We start from the raw sequence: 23003 nt of genomic DNA, 5'->3' as shown, positions 1-23003 counted from the left end.
TTACAGCTTCAGCTGTTGTTAACATGCTATATAAACCAATGTGTATGTATTGCATTGTATTTTGGGCAGCTGCCCTCATTTCAAGATAATATAACTCCAGACCCGTATAATTTAGGGATTAACTCTTGGAGTGGACACGTTTTTGCACATGTCTGGCAGTGAATGAGTTACAGGAAGATATTTGAAATTTTACTATAAATTGGACTTTGTTGCTCTAAAATTAAAACTTTATTTTCTTGAATTTTTTGTAAAATTACAACATTTACAAATTCTCTCAATGTTAACTACACTGATTTCGTAAGAGGACATGCATACGAGAGTTCCGCAAGTGGGACTCATGCGGTTTATTATCCTTCCCTATTGTTACATCTTGAAAGCAATGGCTCTCTTGCATCCCGCTGCACGGAAACCACACGCACAAAAAAAAAAATTAAAAATAATAATAATCATAATAACAATAATCTATATAACGCTCTACATCGACATCACCGCGTTAGCTTTTTCCGCCGCAGCTGATTTTTGGAATACCGTGACGGGGAATAAGCCTGTGACTGTTCTTATACTTTTTTTTGCTCTGAGACTGGAAAATCTTACTGCATGGTGACATTCCTAGAAAAACATTTATCAATATTTTATAGCCTTGTTGATTTTATATACCTATATACTGAATATATATAATATATATATATATATATATATATATATATATATATATATATATATATATATATATATATATATATATATAAGCTAGTATGTGTGCTTCTTTATGTCTTCTCTGCTCATTTACTCAATTATTTATTTGTTTTTGCCTTTGAATTGAAGCGCGTGCTTTGGATTCTCAGTAACGCTTCTTTTAGCTTATTTTATATCTACGAGCTGCAGGATGGAGAAAAAAAAAACGTTTTTTGTTGCATTTGTATTTTATGTCAACTTGTGGCATGACTTTGAAATAAAATTGAAAATCATTATGGAGTGTGTTATTTTATTATTTCAAAATATTATTTTAGCTGAATTAACTCATTCACTGACGTTCAGGAATTTATTTGGGAATTGGAAAAATACGACAGAGCGACATTGCCGAATTAATTCGGGTTTTGTTTTTTCATACTTGGGTGCTGATAAAGCGCTGGACATGGCCTCTGGCAATGTTTTTATTTTTCCACAAGGGGGCAGCATTTCCCTTTTTTTGCATGTTAGCGCTTTGTTCCAGCTTCAGCTGTTGTTAAATCGCTATATAATAAACCGATATGTATGTATTATATTGTATTTTGTATAGATGCCCCCATTTCAAACATAGATAACTCCAGACCCATATAATTTAGGAATTAATAATAGAAATAATTTAGAAAGTGATTTGTGAATTTCTAATGTTGTATTGAATGTTTACGTAGTCCCTAAAGCTCAATATTCTGTAGGTCCTGGAATTCAAGTGACAATGACAAAAACCCTGGCACTGGAGGGGACACATTTGTGTACATGTCTGGCAGTGAATGAGTTCACATAAATACTGTATATTCTTTATTTGTGGTTTTAAGGCTTATTGAGTTGAAAATTATATTTTATGGAGACCTGGGAACGGATTATTCTCATTTTAATGGTTACCTATGGGAAATTAATTTTTGGGATACACACTTTACGCCTTACACACTCTGTCTGGGAACCAATTAAGTGCGTAAGCCAAGGTCCAACTGTATTTAAAATAGACTTTTTTTCAAATCTAAATCTTCTGACCAAAATTGTACCCGAGTGACCATCTCCTTCCTGTTCCACCTTGTCCTCCAGGCTCCACCCACCAACCTCCTAATCAGGATCAGCAGCCATGAATCACATTCAACTGGAGTCTGGCGGACTCCTTCACTGACCCGTACCACATAACCCCCTCAAAGAACCCCTTGTCGGACCCACCCAAGAGGATTTAACACAAAGATCTCGAAAGGCGGAAACCATCCAGCCTTCCTCTACTATCTTCTCAACTGAGCTTGTTGACAAAACCGAGACCACCGGAAAAGACAACAAGAGGGGTCTTCATATATTGACAGGTTAGTCGGCGGAGAGAGGGTGATGATCATGGTTCGGTGGGTAACAATCAAAGGCTTCGTTCATTACTCGGCTACATTGCTAACGGTTCTCATCGGCCTCGGTGGCCCCCGGCTTTAGGCAAAAGCCTCTTAGACTGGTACTGTACTTATTGGCCAGCTCTTAAAGGAGACTTCAGTAAAAATGCTACGTGTTTTGGGTATTTTAGATGCTATAAAACGTTTCTCTGATGTCAGTAGGGAAACAAAAGAATGATGTCGGTTGTCCTTTAAAATACAGTAAAGTCTCGTTATATCGATATCGGATATATCGATAGTCCCGGTTATATCGATACTATTTCTATGCACGCACAGACAAAATTACATGCAAACAGGGTCGGATATATCGATAGTCCCGGTTATATCGATATTTTTTCGGACTCCCTTGAATATCGATATAACGAGACTTTACTGTAATATTAAAGTTGCAATTAAATGCGCAACTGAGTTATATTGCACATGAGCAGTCATGACATTGTTACACACATTTTTTTTTCATTTGAGAGTTATTATTATTATTATTATCAACATGAATCTAAGAAATCTATAGTGAGTTGTTTCCCCGAGATGGTGGCGCGTGAACACGCAGTGTCTCCCCTATCTCTCCCGGAAAATAGGCGTTTTCGTGTTTATTATGTTTGTTAAAGTCATTATAAGTGCCTTCCACGCTCGGTCCGAGAGGATAGTAATTTCATCTGTGTTGTTTGTATTGCATATTAGCATATTCGACAATAAAGCTGACTTTGACTTTTTTTCCTTATCTCAGTTCATACATCACAGTTGTGACTTAGCGCATTAGCTATTAAAGTTATGATGATGTCACGCACTATGTGAAATGTGGTGATGGTGGTACACCCCGAAAATGCAGACAGGAGGGAGTAGCAAGGCTGTATTTGACAAATTATATTCGATAAAGTTGACAGGCACAAAATCTCAAACAATAGAGTCATTAAAACGAAAAGGTCCAAAGTAGCAAACAAACCCATAAGTATAGCATGACAAGACAAAACGCTGCTCAACCGCAGAAAAAAATATCCTGTGACTGTAAAGTGTCCTTGAGAGTTTTGAAAGGTGCTTAGAAATGAAATGTATTATTATTATTATTATTATTATTATTATTATTGTTATGATTATAAAATAAACATTGCAGGGTGAAACAATCAATGACCCGACACCGAAAGGTCGTGCCGGGAGTTCTTGTAACTGCCACTGATTACAACGACCTGTGCAACTGCAGACAGCGTTACCCATTGGGCGCAAAAATCAAAACGTGATAGATTAATTTTATGTTAAGTATATGTCTTTTTTCAAATATATTATATTGAGCTTTACTACACTGTACTACACAATTTGTAATTTTATTTATTTATTTTTCTCTGCAGAGGTTTTGATGGATAAAAATGGGAGGTCTTAAAACTTGATGGGTCCATGATGAAAGTCGCTTGTTTTCTCCCATGTGAGTGGCAACTAGCATATGTGCTAGTATAGCATGAACACACACACACACACACACACACACACACTAATGCACGCACCCTCACATTCGCACACAGATTAACCCCTCCTATTGTGTCCTAATTAACTTCCTGTACTTTTTACAGCGTAGTTCTACAAACCCCCACATTGTATTCTACATCCTGATTGGCTAAGGTAACAAACACCCAGCAGAATTAAATTTAATCTTTTCTTCCCGAGATTTAACTTTCTGACCCACAATGTCACAGGGTGATTTTACTTGATCATATAATAATAATAATAATAATAATAATAATAATAATAATAATAATAATAATAATAATAATACTCCTACTATGATTAATAATAATAATAATAATAATAATAATAATAATAATAATAATAATAATAGTACTACTACTAATACTAATAATAATAATAGTACTACTACTAATAATAATAATATCAACAACAATAGTAATACATTATGATTTTATTAGGTTTTTATAATAATAATGATACATTTCATTTCTGAGCACCTTTTTTATTATTTTTAAAGATTGCTCAACAACAATACTACTACTACGACTGCTACTAATACTACTACTATTACTACTACTAATAATAATAATAATAACAACAATAATAATAATACTTTATATTTTTTATTAAAATTTAATAATAATCATAATAATAATTATTATTAAAGGTAGCTCAAAAACACTACTACTACTCAAAAATACTACAACTACTACGACTACTAATAATAAAATAATAATAATAATAATAAATGTCCCCACTGTGGCACGATTAAAGATTTTCTGATTCTGAATACTAATAATAATACGAATAATAATATTCATACTACGAATAATACTACGAATAACTACTACTACTAATAATAATAATAATCATAATAATCATCATAATAAGGTATACTTAACATTATCAGATTTTTTTCTGAACGGCTGACACAAAAACGCCACCTGTGTTGTATTGAACTGTTTGCTGCTAGCAAACGTTTGAGCGGTCATACTAATGACTGTACAGTAAACTATGCTCGCTGCTTAAATGGCAGGATTAGCTCCAGGAATCCAATAAACCCGTGGTGGCAGCCCCCACCGGGCCTCCATTTAACACCCCGGCCACACACCTCGTTTCCCCATACACACTTTTTCCTCCACTGTCCAGTCATGTTTAAAATGTCATGTTTCTAAATTTACAAATCATCAATATTCATAAAAATGCACTTTGCAGGCTGCACTCATGTGACATCAGATGCCCTGGAGTCAAGCCGACACTGAACCATGGTCATTCTGCAGCAGGTATGTCGGTGACCAAATATGAAAATGTGCTCAATAAAAAAATCTATATATCCATCTAGCTAGATAGCTAGATAGCTATTTAGCCATATAGCTAGATAGCGATCTGTCTAGCTATCTATCTAGCTAGCTATCAAGCTAAATATCTATCTATTTAGCTAGCTATCTATCTCGCTATGTAACTATCTAGCTAGCGATCTATCTAGCTAGCTATCAAGCTAACTACAGTAAAGTCTCGTTATATCGATATTCAAGGGAGTCCGAAAAAATATCGATATAACCGGGACTATCGATATATCCGACCCTGCGCGCATGTAATTTTCTCCGTGCGTGCATAGAAATCGTATCGATATAACCGGGACTATCGATATATCCGATATCGATATAATGAGACTTTACTGTATCTTTCTATTTAGCTAGCTAGCTATTTAGCTATCTATCTAGTTATCTAGCTATCTAACTATCTATCTAGCTATCTATCTAGCCATCTATCTAGCTATCAGCTTACAAACTTATTGCACCCTCTTTGTCGCATGAAGCAGTTCTAGATGAAAGAGGAGAGGATCAAAGTGTCCTTTTCACCAGTGAATCAGAGATGGTGGAATGTGCACCTCTGCTACAAGCTAAATAAATGTTGAAAGCAAACACGAAGCCGTAGCATCTATTGACTAAAAGAGATTGTCTCACATCTCCTGTCCTACGTAAATCCGCTTCAATTCCAAGCTGCGGCCGTTCCACGTACACATCGGCACTCTGCGCTGATGTCCCTTTCTTCTATATATATTTTGTTTATTTTTTTTTTGTTTCATAGCTTTCAATGAAGTATTGAATGTTTCTGGAATATTGTGTGTCACATTTTGTGTGTAACACGGCTGCCATCTTTCCTCTTTTCTTAGGGCGACTATGTGTGGCTGGACCTCAAAACGGGCCGGGAATTTGACGTTCCTGTGGGGGCGGTGGTCAAACTATGCGACTCGGGTGAGATCCAAGTACTGGACGATGAAGGCCGGGTAAGTTGAAGCCTCCCCCCTCCCTCCTTCGAAAAAAGGGGCGGAGTTAAATTTTGAAAAATATCCAGTTGTCATATTACAAAGTAAACAAAACATTTCCAGAACTTGGTGTTCATCCACTGTCCCTTCTCCACCGTCCTTCCAGGAACACTGGATCTCCCCCCAGAACGCCACCCACATCAAACCCATGCACCCCACCTCCATCCAAGGGGTGGAGGACATGATCCGATTGGGTGACCTCAACGAAGCGGGCATCTTACGCAATCTCCTGATCCGCTACAACGAACGCGTCATCTACGTCAGTCACAAACTTTTTTTCATATTTGTCAGATTAAAAAAAAAAAATGATGATTATGAAATGCCTGACGATTAAGCTTGCTACTTGCGGTTAAGCTGTTTATGCCCTGCGGTGAAGTGTACTTACTTGTACTATAAATAATTGACATTTGGTAAGTCCGCACGCTCTATCGAATCGTAAATATGCTTTTGTTTATGTCATTATTCGTTATAATGATATTCAAAAGTCATTGGAGAGTTGTTATTTTTGTAATGTGTCTTTTGGTTGGTGTGTTTTCTCATCGTGTAGACAAATTGTGGTGGGAGGGTGAGTATGATTGGTCGCACCGTGCCAATGCTAATATTTATTTATTTTTAATTTTTTTTTTTTGGGCAGGCTTTGCACCCTCTACCCTCTTTGCTAACATCTCACATAGTTCAAACGGATCACGAAGAATATTTTGATTTTCCCGTAGTTCACGGGTGTTAAAGTCAAGGCCCGGGGGCCAAATCTGGCCCGCCACCTTATTTTATTCGGCCCGCGAAAGCAAATCTAACTTGCGAAATTTCATGATGCTTGCTAATGTCCGGATCAAAATTTAAAATTGTCGCATGTAAACCATGATAACAATCATTATTCTGGACTTCTAATTTGAAAAGTAGTTATTGATTCATTTGTTGTGCGTTCTGAATGTAATATGCGGAGGGGATGAAACATTCTGTCTTCCCCAAATTCAGAATAGCCCCCGAGATGAAACCGGAACTACAATGTGGCGCGCCACAAAAAAGACTTTGACACCCTTGAAACCATACCACATTGTAGGTATGGTTTCCTCCCGAGGGCCGTTAGGAATTTGGGGAAGCCATTAGAATGTTTAATCTGATCCACATATTACATATAGAGCACACAACAAATGAATGAATAACTAGTTATCAAATCTGAAGTCAAGAATAATGACTGTTATTGTGGTTTATATCCAAAAATATGACGATTTGTTTAGAATTTCGCAAGCATCATGGAATTTCATACGTTTCATTTGCTTTCGCGGGCCGAAAAAATTGATGTGGCGGGCCGGATTTGGCCCACGGGCCTTGACTTTGACACCTGTGCTGTAGTTGAATCACAAAAAAAAAAAAAAATCAGTCAATTGACAGCTTTGCGAAGAATTTGTTGACACCGCTAACACCGCTAAAGAACTTTAGGGGGATGGCTGCTGGAAATGATTCGCCTCATAGGGCTTTTTAGTTTGTTCGCATTCACATATCATAAACATATTTCTCTCCTAAAATGAAAAAAAATAGTTTGATATTCCCATTATGTATTTTTTTCTAGACGTACACTGGTTCCATCCTGGTGGCCGTCAATCCATACCAGCTGCTGCCCATCTACACGCCAGACCAGATCCGCTTGTACACTAATAAGAAAATCGGAGAGATGCCGCCACACATCTTCGCCATCGCCGACAACTGTTATTTCAACATGCAGCGGAACAACAAGGACCAGTGTTGCATCATCAGGTACTGTAAATCTGCAATTTCATGCAATTTTTTTTGTAGTTATAAAACCAAGTTAAAATGTGGAAACATGTCATTTTTATGACTTTTAATTTTGTTTTTTCAGTGGTGAATCCGGAGCAGGGAAGACCGAGAGCACGAAGCTGATTCTTCAGTTCTTGGCGGCCATCAGCGGTCAACACTCCTGGATTGAACAACAGGTCCTGGAAGCCACGCCCATCCTTGAAGGTAAACTTGGTTCATCTTAAAAGTCAAAGAAAATTAATTAAAGTGAGATTTTGTGTTCTTACTCAACCTTTTTTTGAAGGTCATGCCAATGAGCCAAATATTGCTCATGCGCATCTGCATATTGTATTTATTTATTTATTTATTTATAACTATATATGTTTTTATTTGTTATGTATTTATGTTTTATTTAGCTATTTATGTATTTATTTGTTCATGTATTTATTCATGTATTTATCCATTTATTTATCTATTTATTTATGTATTTATTTGTCCATGTATTTATTTATTTGTTGCTTTATTTGTTTATTTTTATATTTATCTATTTATTTATTTATTTATAACTATATATATATATATATATTTATTTTTTATGTATTTATTTTTTATTTAGCTATTTATGTATTTATTTGTTCATGTATTTATTTATCGATCTATTTATCTATTTATTTATTTATGTATTTATTTGTCCATGTATTTATTTGTTGCTTTATTTATTTATTTATTTATTTATTTATTTATTTATTTATAACTATATATTTGTTATTATTTTTTATTTAGCTATTTCTGTATTTATTTGTTCATGTATTTATTTATCGATCTATTTATTTATGTATTTATTTGTCCATGTATTTATTTATTTGTTGCTTTATTTGTTTATTTTTGTATTTATCTATTTATTTATGTATTTATTTATTTATGTATCTATCTATGTATTTATTTATTCATTTATTTTTCCTTTATGTATTTTTGCGTATTTATTTTTTTAGCTATTCATGTATTTATTTATTCATGTATTTATTTATTTGTCCCTTCATTTGTTTATTTATTCATCTATCTTTATCTGTGTATTAATTTATCTATGTATTTATTTATTTTTCCGTTATTTGTTTATTTATTCATTTTTTTTGTTAACTTTTTTTTTTTGCGTTTAGCCTTCGGTAACGCCAAGACCATCCGCAACGACAACTCCAGCCGTTTCGGTAAATACATTGACATCCATTTCAACAAACGAGGGGCCATCGAAGGAGCCAAGATAGAACAATACCTACTGGAAAAATCCCGCGTGTGTCGACAGGTAATTAGGAAAAATAATAATAAATAAAGCATTATATGTCATAACTGTAATTTTTCTCAGTTAAGGTAATACAAAATGGTGGTCCGAGTGACCTCGCCGAAGGTCACTCGGACCACCATTTTGGGTCGCATCAAAAAGCACCATTCGACTGTATAAGCATTTTTGGGACTGTGTTCATTACTTACAGTTTATTGTACATTTTTGTACACAGAATTAACTCATGAAAAATTATCTTTTATTTTATTTTTATTTTTTTATAGGCACCAGATGAGCGAAATTACCATATTTTTTACTGCATGTTAAAGGGCATGCTCCCAGAAATGAAGGCCAAACTGGGCTTGGGTCTAGCCACGGACTACTGCTACCTCACCATGGTGGGTTTGGATTGACATTCCTCAAATACAGTAATGTCAAAACATTAAAAATTAACAATCTCGCAGGGTCGCTGCACGGAGTGCGACGGTCGCGATGACCTGACCGATTACTCCAGCATCTTGGCAGCAATGAAGGTGCTCATGTTCACCGAGACGGAGACCTGGGAGATTTCTAAACTGCTGGCGGCCATTTTGCACATGGGCAACTTGAGATTTGAGGGCAAGTTTGTTTCGAATCGATCATAAATGTTCCATTTTAGACTTTGTGTATTTTCTCCTGCGTCCATCAGCGCGGACATACGACAACTTGGATGCCTGCGTTGTCATCAGATCGCCGGATTTGGTGACTGCCGCTTCACTCATGGAGGCGAGTGATTTACTAGCAGAATAATCTGATAAAAGTAGTCATAATAATGATGATGATGCGGTTTTTAATTTGGATTTATTTTACATTCCTGACGATGCTCCACAGGTGGAGCCCAAGGATGTCATGGTTTGTTTGACCACCCGGACCTTGATCACACGTGGTGAAAGTGTGGCGACGCCTCTCAGTGTGGAACAAGGCCTGGATGTACGGGACGCCTTTGTCAAGGTTTGGACCTTTAAATGTCTTATAAAACACCCAAAGATGGAAGACAAACTCATACTCTAGAATTAAAGGGGAAGTCAATACTGTATATGTAAATAAAGACAAAGGTAAAAGAAGAAATCCTGAATCCTCCCAATTTCAGTCACACTTGACTTATTGATTGTATTTTTTTTGACCTATAGGGTATTTACGGGAGATTGTTTGTGTGGATTGTGGACAAGATCAACGCCGCCATATACAGACCCCCGTCCTCCGATGACAATCACATCATGCGTCGTTCCATTGGCTTGCTGGATATCTTTGGATTTGAGAACTTTAGCGTTAACAGGTCGGTTTTATTTATTTAAGTATTTATTTATTTATTTATCTAAGTAAGTATTTATTTATTCTGAATTTATTTATTTGTTCATTTATTTATCAGTTTATTTATCTATTTATTATTTATTTTTTTAATCCTTTTTATGTACCCCTTTTTTATTTGTGTAGCTTTTTATTTGTTTATCTAAGTGTTTTTTTTTATTCTGCATTTATTTATTTATTCTTCATTTATTCATCAATGTATTTACTTACTGTTTATTTATGCTTTTTATTTATGCAAATTTTTATGTAGTTATCTAGGTATCTATTTATTTATTCTACATTTATTTATTCGCTTATTTATTTATTTTTGTATCCATTTTTTGTTTACATACCCATTTTTTATGTAGTTTTTTATTTATTCATCTAAGTATTTATTTATTTATTTATTTATTCATTTATTTATCGGTTTATTTATCTATTTATTATTTATTTTTTTATCCTTTTTGTTTATGTACCCATTTTTTATTTGTGTAGCTTTTTATTTATTTATCTAAGTGTTTTTTTTATTCTGCATTTATTTATTTATTCTTCATTTATTCATCAATGTATTTACTTACTGTTTATTTATGCTTTTTATTTATGCAAATTTTTATGTAGTTATCTAGGTATCTATTTATTTATTCTACATTTATTTATTCGCTTATTTATTTATTTTTGTATCCATTTTTTGTTTACATACCCATTTTTTATGTAGTTTTTTATTTATTCATCTAAGTATTTATTTATTTATTTATTTATTCATTTATTTATCGGTTTATTTATCTATTTATTATTTATTTTTTTATCCTTTTTGTTTATGTACCCCTTTTTTATTTGTGTAGCTTTTTATTTATTTATCTAAGTGTTTTTTTTTATTCTGCATTTATTTATTTATTCTTCATTTATTCATCAATGTATTTACTTACTGTTTATTTATGCTTTTTATTTATGCAAATTTTTATGTAGTTATCTAGGTATCTATTTATTTATTCTACATTTATTTATTCGCTTATTTATTTATTTTTGTATCCATTTTTTGTTTACATACCCATTTTTTATGTAGTTTTTTATTTATTCATCTAAGTATTTATTTATTTATTTATTTATTCATTTATTTATCGGTTTATTTATCTATTTATTATTTATTTTTTTATCCTTTTTGTTTATGTACCCCTTTTTTATTTGTGTAGCTTTTTATTTATTTATCTAAGTGTTTTTTTTTATTCTGCATTTATTTATTTATTCTTCATTTATTCATCAATGTATTTATTTACTGTTTATTTATGCTTTTTATTTATGCAAATTTTTATGTAGTTATCTAGGTATCTATTTATTTATTCTACATTTATTTATTCGCTTATTTATTTATTTTTGTATCCATTTTTTGTTTACATACCCATTTTTTATGTAGTTTTTTATTTATTCATCTAAGTATTTATTTATTTATTTATTTATTTATTCATTTATTTATCAGTTTATTTATCTATTTATTATTTATTTTTTTAATCCTTTTTGTTTATGTACCCCTTTTTTATTTGTGTAGCTTTTTATTTGTTTATCTAAGTGTTTTTTTTATTCTGCATTTATTTATTTATTCTTCATTTATTCATCAATGTATTTATTCACTGTTTATTTATGCATATTTTTATGTAGTTATCTAAGTATCTATTTATTTATTCTACATTTATTTATTCATTTATTTATTTATTTTTGTATCCATTTTTTGTTTACATACCCATTTTTTATGTAGTTTTTTATTTGTTCATCTAAGTATTTATTTATTTGTTCATTTATTTATCAATTTATTTATCTATTTATTTATTTTTGTATCATTTTTGTGTACCCCTTTTTTATTTGTGTAGCTTTTTATTTGTTTATCTAAGTGTTTTTTTTATTCTGCATTTATTTATTTATTCTTCATTTATTCATCAATGTATTTATTCACTGTTTATTTATCCTTTTTATTTATGCATATTTTTATGTAGTTATCTAAGTATCTATTTATTTATTTTTGTATCCATTTTTTGTTTACATACCCATTTTTTATGTAGTTTTTTATTTATTTATCTAAGTATTTTTATTTATTCTGAATTTATTTATTCTTCATTTATTTATCAATGTATATATTAATTGTTTATTTATAACTTTTTATTTATGGATCTTTTTATTTACTTATCTAAGTATTTATGTAATTAATTATTCGGTATGTATTTATTTATTTGTTATTTACCTGTTTTTATATTTATGTATCTGTTTTGTTTATTTATCCCTTTTTGATGTATCTTATTTATTTATTGATCTAAGTATTTATTTATCTATTTCTTTATTTTCCGAATGTATTTATTTATTCCGAATTTATTCATTTATTTATTTATTATACTAAAAATACACTTTATTTATAATTATATATTTCTTTATTTATCCTTTTTGTTTATTTATTTAAGTATCTTATTATGTACTTATTTATCTAAGAATTTATTTATTTAATAGTTCTATATCTAATAATTCATTAATTTATTTATCTATTCATTTATTTATTTAATCCAAACTCGGACTAAATTATGACCAATTCAAAATCAATTTCGATCTGGCCTTGACTTTTTGTGATCATTAAACTTGTCTTCTCTCTCCACTGGCAGTTTCGAGCAGCTCTGCATCAACTTTGCCAACGAGAACTTGCAGCAGTTCTTCGTGCGCCACGTCTTCAAACTAGAGCAAGAAGAATACAACCTGGAGGACATCAGCTGGCAGCACATCGAGTTCACCGACAACCAAGATGCGCTGGATATGATCGCTAACAAACCCATGAATATCATCTCCCTCATTGACGAGGAGAGCAAGTTCCCCAAGGCATGTCGTCCTAAATTTTCATCCTCTGTAGAATAAACTACATTTAATCAGCGAATCGTTCTCCTCTGCCAGGGAACCGATGCCACGATGTTGTACAAGCTCAATTCCCAGCACAAACTGAACTCCAACTACATCCCCCCGAAGAATAGCTACGAAAGCCAGTTTGGTATCCAACACTTTGCCGGCGTGGTGCATTACGAGACCAGAGGTCAGTTCAGTTTCGTCCGTGTCACTTTTTGATATTAAGATCTCTTAAAAAAATGACTCATTCACTGCCAGATGATGCGCAAACATTCACAGATTGCAAAAAGGCGAATTTTTAGAACTTATAAGAAAATGAAAGTCTTATGAAGATGTATTATTGTCAATGTTGGGGGAGTGGGGGGTTTCTCAAATGTATTATTTTATGAAGGAAAAAAAATCTTTCTGAAAGAATGTTAAATACAGGTAACTTACGACCGGCTCGACTTACGACCACCCGTACTTACGACCACGACCCCCAGACCCTATTTTAAAAATTTTAATTCTACGCCTGGCACCGCAATGTGCTCGCAGGTCGACAACACGTACGACAATTTTGGCCAGCCAGCATCTCACGCTCGTACAGCAATCGACCGTGTGATGGCATCAGATGAGGGGAGTTTGCGAGTCAGCTTCCGAGTCTCTAATCAATATTTTGAATGGATTTCGACTTACGACCATTTGGACTTACGACCGTTTGGTCAAAACGGAACTTGGTCGTAAGTCGGATGTTACTTGTATATATCTATATATTACGTTTATCAGACAGTTGATTCCATTTTAGTCAAATAATTACGAAACTACAACGTAGTATTAAAAATTCCGAGCTTGATTTAATTTGTGGTTTACATCCCAGCAGCCGAACGAATCCGAACAGTTATTACTTTTTGGTCGGAACGGAGCTCGGTCGTAATTCGGATGTTACCTGTATTTATATCAACTCATTCACTGCCAAACGTGCAAAAATGTGTCCACTCCAATGCCAGGGCTTTTGTCATAGTCACTTGAATTCCAGTACCCAAAGAATTTTGAGTTTTAGGACTACATTAACATTCGATACAGCGTTAGAAACCTTAGACTCTCTTCTTTCATCAGGAAAAAAAAGAGTTAATTCCTAAATTATATGGGTCTGGAGTTATCTGAGTTTGAAATGGGGGCAGAGGTACAAATTACAATACATACATATTGGTTTATATAGAGCTTTAGCAACAAAGCGCTAACATGGAAAGAAAGGCAAATGCTACCCGCTCATGGAAGGGAAAAACATTGCCAGAGGCCATGGCCAGCGCTTTATCGGCACCCAAGCATGAAAAAGCAAAAGCCCCGATTCCCGAATAAATTTGTGAATGGCAGTGAATGAGTTTTTAAACAAATCTAGATGTTGTTGTACAGCTCAGATAATGTGATTGCATAACTGTCTGCCTTTTAAAGGCTTTCTGGAGAAAAACCGTGACAGCCTCCACACAGACATCATCCAACTGGTCCATTCATCCAAGAACAAGTTCATCAAGCAGATCTTCCAGGCAGACGTGGCCATGGTGAGAACAAGAGTCCACAAAAGTTCATCATGTTCAAGTATACTTGAAATTTAAGAGCAACATCAATCTCCCAAGACGTTAAAAAATAAATCCTCATAGATCTCCCAAAAAAATGTGCTCATGTAATAACCAAATGTCCGAAAAGTCCAAAAAATTCACTGTCAGGCGATGTGCAAAAATGTGTCCATTGCAGTGCCAGGGTTTTTGTCATTGTCACTCAAATTCTAGGACCCACAGAATATTGAGTTTTAGGACTACATAAACATTCACTACAGCGAAAGAAACCTTACACCACAGATGTTAAAGTCAAGGCCCGGGGGCCAAATCCGGCCCGCCATATCAGTTTTTTCGGCCCGCGAAAACAAATCAAACTTGTAAAATTCTGTGATGCTTGCTTAAATCCTGACCAAAATTTCATATTTTTGGATGTAAACCACAATAACAGTTATTATTCTTGACTTCAGATTTGAAAACTAGTTATTCATTCATTTTGTTGTGCGCTCTATATGTAATATATATGTATGTGTAATATTTAAATGTATTATTATTATTATTATTATTATTATTATTATTATTATTATTATTATTATTATTATTCGCTATCTAGCTAGTTAGCTAGCTATGTAGCCGGCTATTTATTAGCTACATGGCTATCTAGCTAGTTAGCTAACTGTCTAGCTGGCTATCTGTTAGCTGGCTAGCTTTCTATCTATTTGAGTTACTTCCGGGTTGAGTGAACGCTGGCGCATATGGCTGCTGCTGCTCACCTGCAGAAAAAAATTATCCTGTGACTGTAAAGTGACCTTGAGAGTTTTGAAAGGCGCTTATGAATGAAATGTATTATTATAATGTGGCCTGCGGCAAAAAATGACTTTGACACCGCTGCCTTAGACTCTCTTCTTTCATCAGAAAAAAAAATAATTCCTAAGTTAAATAGGTCTGGAGTTATCTGAGCTTGAAATGGGGGCATCTGTACAAAATACATAGATATTTATTTATATAGCGCTTTAACAACAGCTGAAGCTGCAACAAAGCGCTAACATGGACAAAAAAGCAAAACGCTGCCCCCTGGTGGAAGGGAAAAACATTGGCAGACGTCTGACCAGCGCTTCATCTGCACCCCCAGGCAAGAAAAACCAAAACCGGGAATGGCGCTCTGCGTCATATTTTCAATTCCCGAATAAATTCGGGAATGGCAGTGAATGAGTTAAAAATAAAATAACCATAAAACACCAGACTTTTCTATCTGGCTCCAGATCCTTAGTGACCTTTGCCCCCTTCGCTTTTTCTTATTTTTTTTTATACTAATGCCGCCAATCCCTTCCTCCGTCAATCTGCTGTCTCTTCACTCTTTGCCATCAGTTTCTGTGTGGCTATCAACAGCCCAGCACGCCTGCTCCCAAGGTAACTTCAGCTCTCTAGCGCCCCCCACCTCCACCTCCATATCCCCTCCCCTTTAATAAAAACCAATGATCTGTGTCAGAGATGTTCGATCGGACACTGTGGACAAAGGCTCAAACCCAGAAAGATTGTCTTTTTTACTGCCGGCAGGAGACGCAGCCATTCATGACAGACACCTGAATTCTGCAGCAATCTGCCAAGCTATTTATTGAGAGTATATGCAAATTTAAGTGATACATTAGTAAAACATAGTTTTCTTGATTAGAATACCAATAAAACATTGTCTTTTCCATATACTGATACATTTGAACATGGCTAATGAGCTCTTCCTGTGAAGGAGTTTCAAGTCGTAAATTACTTCGGTAATAAAGGAGTTTCTCAAGTCCTAAATTCTGTCCAAGGCCCGATCTCCTAGATGAAGATGACAGTTTAACTTGCTGTGTCTGTTGACCTCAGATTGACCCCAGGTTGTCCGTGCTTCAATTGCGTATTCGAGTCACACATACAAACTCTCTGACAGCCCACGGACAACACCCGAACGACACATTTTATTTCTCCTCGACACGAGCTGTCCGAGATTTTGTCCTATTTCCCATGTTGTGGTGTTTTTCGACGATCCTTTCTTGTATTGACGACACGTAAATTGACTATAATTGCGTTGGATTTTGTCATACGTGACGTTCTTCGCCAGGGCGTGGAGACCAGGAAGCGCTCGCCGACGCTGAGCAGCCAGTTCAAGCGTTCGCTGGAGATGCTGATGCGTACGCTCAGCGTATGTCAGCCATTCTTCGTACGCTGCATCAAACCCAACGAGCTCAAGAAACCCATGGTGAGTCGCGCGAGTCGTCGATGGGCGGTGTTGTCACAGCGGCAAAGTTATGGAAAGAAGAGGAAAGGAAAGGAAGAAGTAGAAAAAAAAATACAGGAGCTGCTGTAAAGGCGGCCACTCTTGCGCCGCCATCTTGAAGTCAAAACAACAACAACAGAAAATAATAATGTGACAACACAAACGCAGACTCATTAAATTTCTATGTAGCTATTTAGCTCGCTAGTAATCTATCTATCCGTCTATCTAGCAATCTAGCTAACAATCTATCTATTTAGCTAGCTTGCTATCTGGCTCACTATCCAGCTCACTATCCGTCTCGCTATCCAGCTTGCTATCTAGCTAGCTATCCAGCGATCTATCCATCTTAAGCACTTTCTACACCCTCTTTGTTGCATGAAGTAGTTCTAGATGAGAGGAGAGCATGAAAGCCTCCTTTTCACCAGTGGGTCAAGAACGTCATGGCGAAATGTGCAAGTCTGCTCCAAGCTAAATGTTGAATCCAAACACAAAGCTGTAGCATCCATTGACGAAAAGAGACTGTCTCACATCTCCTGTCCCATGTAAATCTGCATCAATTCCAAGCCGCGACCTTTCCGTTGAACACAGTGGGGCTGTGAAAATGCTATGCTGCACATTACGAGTGCAAAAAAAAAAAAAACACAATCGCCCCATAGCTGTCCAGCGATGACAGTCAAATGGCACCGACAATCCTGCCAATCAAAAACTGTGCTGGCATATTCGTGCCGCTTGATGAACATCATGGCCAAAAATGCTAAAAAGCGATCCGTATCCATTCCGCTTGACTTTATATATCCGGCGTCCCTTTCAGTTGTTCGACCGAGAGCTGTGCATCCGTCAACTGCGCTACTCCGGGATGATGGAGACCATCCGGATCCGACGTGCAGGCTATCCCATCCGATATTCCTTTGCCGAGTTTGTGGATCGTTACCGTGTCCTCGTCCCCGGCGTCAAACCTGCCCACGTGCAGGTAGTCATTGTTAAAGTGATTTAACTATAGTCGCTACTTTTTGGAGAAACCTTTTTTGGTTGTTTTTTTTCCATCTAGGAGGACCTGAGAGGAACTTGCCAGCAGATAGTCTTAGCCAGATTGGGAAAACATGGAGACTGGCAGATTGGTAAAACCAAGATATTCCTCAAGGTATGAACCTGGAAGAACAAGAAATTTAAAGTTTTGCAGTCATTAATTTCTAACTATCTAGCTAGCTATGTAGCTAGGTAACTAGCTTGCTATCTCGCTAGCTAGCTAGCTAGCTATCTATCCAGCTATCTAGCTAGTTATCTATCCAACTAGCTAGCTATCTATCCAACTTGCTAGCTATCTATCCAGCTAGCTAGATATCTATCCAGCTAGCGAGCTATTTATCTAGCCATATAGCTATGTAGCTATCTAGCTATCTAGCTAGCTATTTAGCAATTTAGCTATCTATCAGTTATCTCGCTATCTAGCTATGTAGCTATGTTACTAGCTACGAATCTAGCTATCCATCTATCTATCTATCTATCTATCTATCTATCTATCTATCTATCTATCTATCTATCTATCTATCTATCTATCTATCTATCTATCTATCTATCTATCTATCTATCTATCTATCTATCTATCTATCTATCCAACTTGCTAGCTATCTATCCAGCTAGCTAGATATCTATCCAGCTAGCGAGCTATTTATCTATCCATGTAGCTATGTAGCTAGCTAGCTATCTAGCTAGCTATTTAGCAATTTAGCTATCTATCAGTTATCTAGCTATCTAGCTATGTAGCTATGTTGCTAGCTACCAATCTAGCTATCCATCTATCTATCTATCTATCTATCTATCTATCTATCTATCTATCTATCTATCTATCTATCTATCTATCTATCTATCTAGCTATCTATCCAACTTGCTAGCTATCTATCCAGCTAGCTAGATATCTATCCAGCTAGCGAGCTATTTATCTAGCCATATAGCTATGTAGCTATCTAGCAAGCTATTTAGCAATTTAGCTATCTATCAGTTATCTAGCTATGTAGCTATGTTGCTAGCTACCAATCTATCTATCTAGCTATCTAGCTATCTATCCAACTTGCTAGCTATCTATCCAGCTAGCTAGATATCTATCCATCTATCTATCTATCTATCTATCTATCTATCTATCTATCTATCTATCTATCTATCTATCTATCTATCTAGCTATCTATCTAGCTATCTATCCAACTTGCTAGCTATCTATCCAGCTAGCTAGATGTCTATCCAGCTAGCGAGCTATTTATCTAGCCATATAGCTATGTATCTATCTAGCTATCTTGCTAGCTCTTTAGCAATTTAGCTATCTATCAGTTATCTAGCTATCTAGCTATGTTGCTAGCTACCAATCTAGCTATCCATCTACCTAGATAGCTACCTAGCTAGCTATCTATCTATCTATCTATCTATCTATCTATCTATCTATCTATCTATCTATCTATCTATCTATCTATCTATCTGTCTGTCTGTCTATCTATCTATCTATCTATCTATCTATCTATCTATCTATCTATCTATCTATCTATCTATCTATCTATCTATCTATCTATCTATCTATCTATCTATCTATCTCTATCTATCTATCTGGTTATCGAGCTTCCTAGCTAGCAAGCTATCTCTCCAGCTATCTATCAATTTTTTTTAATTGTCTGACATTCTCTTGGCCATCAGGATCATCACGACATGCAGCTAGAGATCGAGCGGGACAAGGGCATCACCGACAAGGTCATCCTCATCCAGAAGGCGGTTCGGGGACTCAAGCAGAGGTTTGGAATATTCCGCAAAACATCTTCTCATTTCATTCCATATCATCATGACTTTATTTATGTATTTTTTATTTTATATTTTGTAATGCTTCCGACTTTCTAACAGGACCAACTTCCTGCGCCTACGCAACGCTGTGACCATCATCCAGACGCTCTGGAGAGGTTATCTCTGCAGGAAGAATTACAACATTGTAAGTCCAAGGAACAATGATTCTGTTTTCGGGAAAAAAAAAATCAACGTTAAATTTACATATCTGCCTTCCAGATGCGCTGCGGGTTCCTGCGTCTGCAAGCCGTCTACCGGGCCAAAAAGTACTACAAGCGCTACCGCGCCACTCGGCGCTGCGTGGCTCTAATCCAGGCCCGCTGCAAGGGCTTCCTCATCCGCCAGATGTTCTGGCGGCGTCTCCGCGCCGTGTTGACCATCCAGGCCTACACCAGGGGCATGATAGCCAGACGCCTCGGCCAGAGGCTCAGGGCGGAGGTAAATACACATTATTATGTTTACTACTGCTTTTTGTGTTACGTTAGCATCCCGCAAAGACACGCTTATTTTTGCTAACGGGACGCCTTAGTCATTTATTCTCTGAAGTCAAGAATAATGACTGTTATTGTGGTTTAAATAAAAAAAAATATGACATTTTGGTTAGGGTTTCATGGAATTTCACAAGTTGGATTTGCTTTCGCGGGCCGAAAAAAAGGATGTGACGGGCCGGATTTGGCCCCTAGGCCTTGACTTTGATACCTGTGCCTTACGGGATGTTTATACTTGGTGCTTATATACAAAGTCACCTCAAATCTGTTTCGATAGTATTTGTTTAAAAAAAAATATTGATTCAGATTGTCAGTTTTGTTTACTACTTTGGACTTTTTCTTCATGTTTGTCATTACATTTCCAAAATTAGTTTTGTTTTTATTTTTAAATTATAATTTTTTTTAATGTTTTTTTGGGCGTTTGCTGTACTCTGATAACCGGCTTACGGTAATTATTTGGCTTTTCGGATCAATGACATTTTCAAGTAAAATTAGCATTTAATTTCCAATTGCCCTTTTTCCTTGTAATTCTTGGATGAATTTTGTTGTGCCATCAAAAAAACTTATTTTCTCCTTTTAAAAAAAATATATTATTATTATTATTATTATTAATTAATATGAATACTAATATTTATATTTATATTACTAATAATGTTAATGTTCATATTCATATTAATATTAATATTAATGCAAAAACGTAATTTCTCCTTTTAAAAAAAATATTATTATTATTATTATTAAGATTATTTTTTATTAACTTTAATATTAATATTAATGCAAATTTTCCCCATTATTATTATTATTATTATTATTATTATTATTAGCAACCAATTAGGGTGTCCCCCCTGCCTATTACCCGAAGACGGCTGGGATAGGCACCCCTCGCGATCCTATTGAGGATGAAGCGGTTTGGAAAATGAATGGATGTATTATTATTATTTATTTTTTTTTGTACTTTTTTTGTTCGATGGACAAATGATTCTTTGTTTCATGTTGTGACATTACATTTTGAATAAATACTTCTTACTTTTTAAAACATGGTTTTTAATCTCCGTTTATTATTCAATTTTAGAATAGTAACCCCTTTCAAACGTCACTTTTCCAATTCCGACGCGACTTCTAAATCTCGCTAGCTTGCTGGCTATCTCGCTAGCTATCTATTAGCTATATGGCTATCTAGCTTGCTAGCCATCTAGCTGGCTATCTATTAGCTATATTTAAGCTAGCTAGCTCGCTTTCTAACTGAGTTACTTCCGCGTTGATTGAACACTGGCGCATGTGACTGCCACTGCTCACCCACGGAAAAAAACTTATCCTGTGACTGTAAAGTGACCTTGAGAGTTTTGAAAGGTGCTTATAAATGAAATGTATTATTATTATTATTATTATTAAATTACAAAATATGAGTTTATTTCGCCACTTGCCATCCAGCTGCAGCATCGTTTGGAAGCCGAGCGCCAGCGTCTGGCTGAGGAGGAACGTCTCCGCAACCAGATGACGGCGAGGCGCGCCAAGGCCGAAGCGGACCGGAAGCACCAGGAGCGCCTGAGCCAGCTGGCCCGGCAGCAGGAGGAACGTGAGCGTGAGGAGCGGGAGGAGGCGCGGCGGAAAAAGGAGCTGCTGGAGCAAATGGAGAAGGAGAGGGAGCAGCCGGTGGACCATTCGGATATGGTGGACCGTATGTTTGGATTCTTGGGTAATCCCGGACCGCTTCCCAACCAGGAAGGACAAGCTCCTGCTGGCTTTGAGGTAGTATGGGCATGGTCGATTGTTATTTTGGGGACTAATGGAAGAATGTATTTCAAGTGAGGTGTATTTACACATGATGACGATTAATTCATTGATCCCGGACCACTTCCCAACCAGGACAGACAAGACACTGCCAGCTTTGAGGTGGTATGGGCATGGTAGATTGTTATTTTGGGTACTAAGGGAATAATTTATTTTAAGTGAAGTGTATTTACACATGATGACGATTAATTCATTGATCCCGGACCACTTCCCAACCAGGACAGACAAGACACTGCCGGCTTTGAGGTGGTCTGGGCATGGTAGATTGTTATTTTGGGTACTAAGGGAAGAATTTATTTTAAGTGAAGTGTATTTACACATGATGACGATTAATTCATTGATCCCGGACCTCTTCCCAACCAGGACAGACAAGACACTGCCGGCCTTGAGGTGGTATGGGCATGGTAGATTGTTATTTTGGGTACTAAGGGAAGAATTTATTTTAAGTGAAGTGTATTTACACATGATGACGATTAATTCATTGATCCCGGACCACTTCCCAACCAGGACAGACAGGCCACTGCCGGCTTTGAGGTGGTATGGGCATGGTAGATTGTTCTTTTGGGGACTAACACAAGAATTTATTTCAAGTGGGTTGTATATACACATAATGACGATTAATTCAGATGGACTCGTTGATCCCGGACCGCTTCCCAACCAGGACAGACACCTGCCGCCTTTGAGGTGGTATGGGCATGGTAGATTGTTGTTTTGGGTACTAAGGGAAGAATTTATTTCAAGTGAAGTGTATGTACACATGATAACAATTCATTCAGATTAACTCAATGATCCCGGGCCGCTTCCCAACCAGGAACTGCCGGCTTTGAGGTGGTATGGGCATGGTAGATTGTTGTTTTGGGAGATTTAACGTAAGAGTTTATTTCAAGTGAGGTGTATATACACATGATGACTATTAATTCAGATTAACTCATTGATCCCAGACCACTACCCAAGACCCTGGCGGCTTTGAGGTGGTATGGGCATGG

The 23003-nt window shown here is 35.8% G+C and overlaps 2 protein-coding genes across 2 annotated transcripts in view; both read left to right on the top strand.

The window, feature by feature from the left end:
* Positions 1 to 1923, top strand: part of LOC148886654 (calpain-5-like) — a 29334-nt gene extending 27411 nt beyond the window's left edge. The window contains exon 13 of the mRNA XM_089017580.1: positions 1786 to 1923. Within this exon, the coding sequence (XP_088873706.1) occupies positions 1786 to 1878 (93 nt within the window). The 3' untranslated portion in view covers positions 1879 to 1923. The remainder of the gene's footprint in view (positions 1 to 1785) is intronic.
* The window catches only part of LOC148886653 (unconventional myosin-VIIa-like), a 35984-nt gene continuing 14886 nt past the window's right edge, over positions 1906 to 23003 (top strand). Inside the window, exons 1-25 of the mRNA XM_089017579.1 lie at positions 1906 to 2042; positions 3461 to 3534; positions 4791 to 4858; positions 5752 to 5865; positions 6011 to 6163; positions 6452 to 6469; positions 7475 to 7659; positions 7763 to 7884; positions 8817 to 8959; positions 9220 to 9333; positions 9400 to 9553; positions 9624 to 9700; positions 9806 to 9925; positions 10105 to 10250; positions 12901 to 13111; positions 13184 to 13319; positions 14564 to 14670; positions 16033 to 16074; positions 16763 to 16900; positions 17730 to 17888; positions 17967 to 18059; positions 19598 to 19692; positions 19799 to 19883; positions 19958 to 20176; positions 21658 to 21975. Coding sequence (XP_088873705.1) covers positions 4841 to 4858; positions 5752 to 5865; positions 6011 to 6163; positions 6452 to 6469; positions 7475 to 7659; positions 7763 to 7884; positions 8817 to 8959; positions 9220 to 9333; positions 9400 to 9553; positions 9624 to 9700; positions 9806 to 9925; positions 10105 to 10250; positions 12901 to 13111; positions 13184 to 13319; positions 14564 to 14670; positions 16033 to 16074; positions 16763 to 16900; positions 17730 to 17888; positions 17967 to 18059; positions 19598 to 19692; positions 19799 to 19883; positions 19958 to 20176; positions 21658 to 21975 — 2967 coding nt within the window. The 5' untranslated portion in view covers positions 1906 to 2042; positions 3461 to 3534; positions 4791 to 4840. The remainder of the gene's footprint in view (positions 2043 to 3460; positions 3535 to 4790; positions 4859 to 5751; positions 5866 to 6010; positions 6164 to 6451; positions 6470 to 7474; positions 7660 to 7762; positions 7885 to 8816; positions 8960 to 9219; positions 9334 to 9399; positions 9554 to 9623; positions 9701 to 9805; positions 9926 to 10104; positions 10251 to 12900; positions 13112 to 13183; positions 13320 to 14563; positions 14671 to 16032; positions 16075 to 16762; positions 16901 to 17729; positions 17889 to 17966; positions 18060 to 19597; positions 19693 to 19798; positions 19884 to 19957; positions 20177 to 21657; positions 21976 to 23003) is intronic.

This window comes from Hippocampus bargibanti, linkage group LG16 (assembly GCF_051943395.1).
Source record: "Hippocampus bargibanti isolate YZ-2025 linkage group LG16, ASM5194339v1, whole genome shotgun sequence".
NCBI classification, from domain to species: domain Eukaryota; kingdom Metazoa; phylum Chordata; class Actinopteri; order Syngnathiformes; family Syngnathidae; genus Hippocampus; species Hippocampus bargibanti.
The sequence above is the reverse complement of the archived record's forward strand: the minus strand, read 5'-3'. Positions and strand labels throughout refer to the sequence as shown.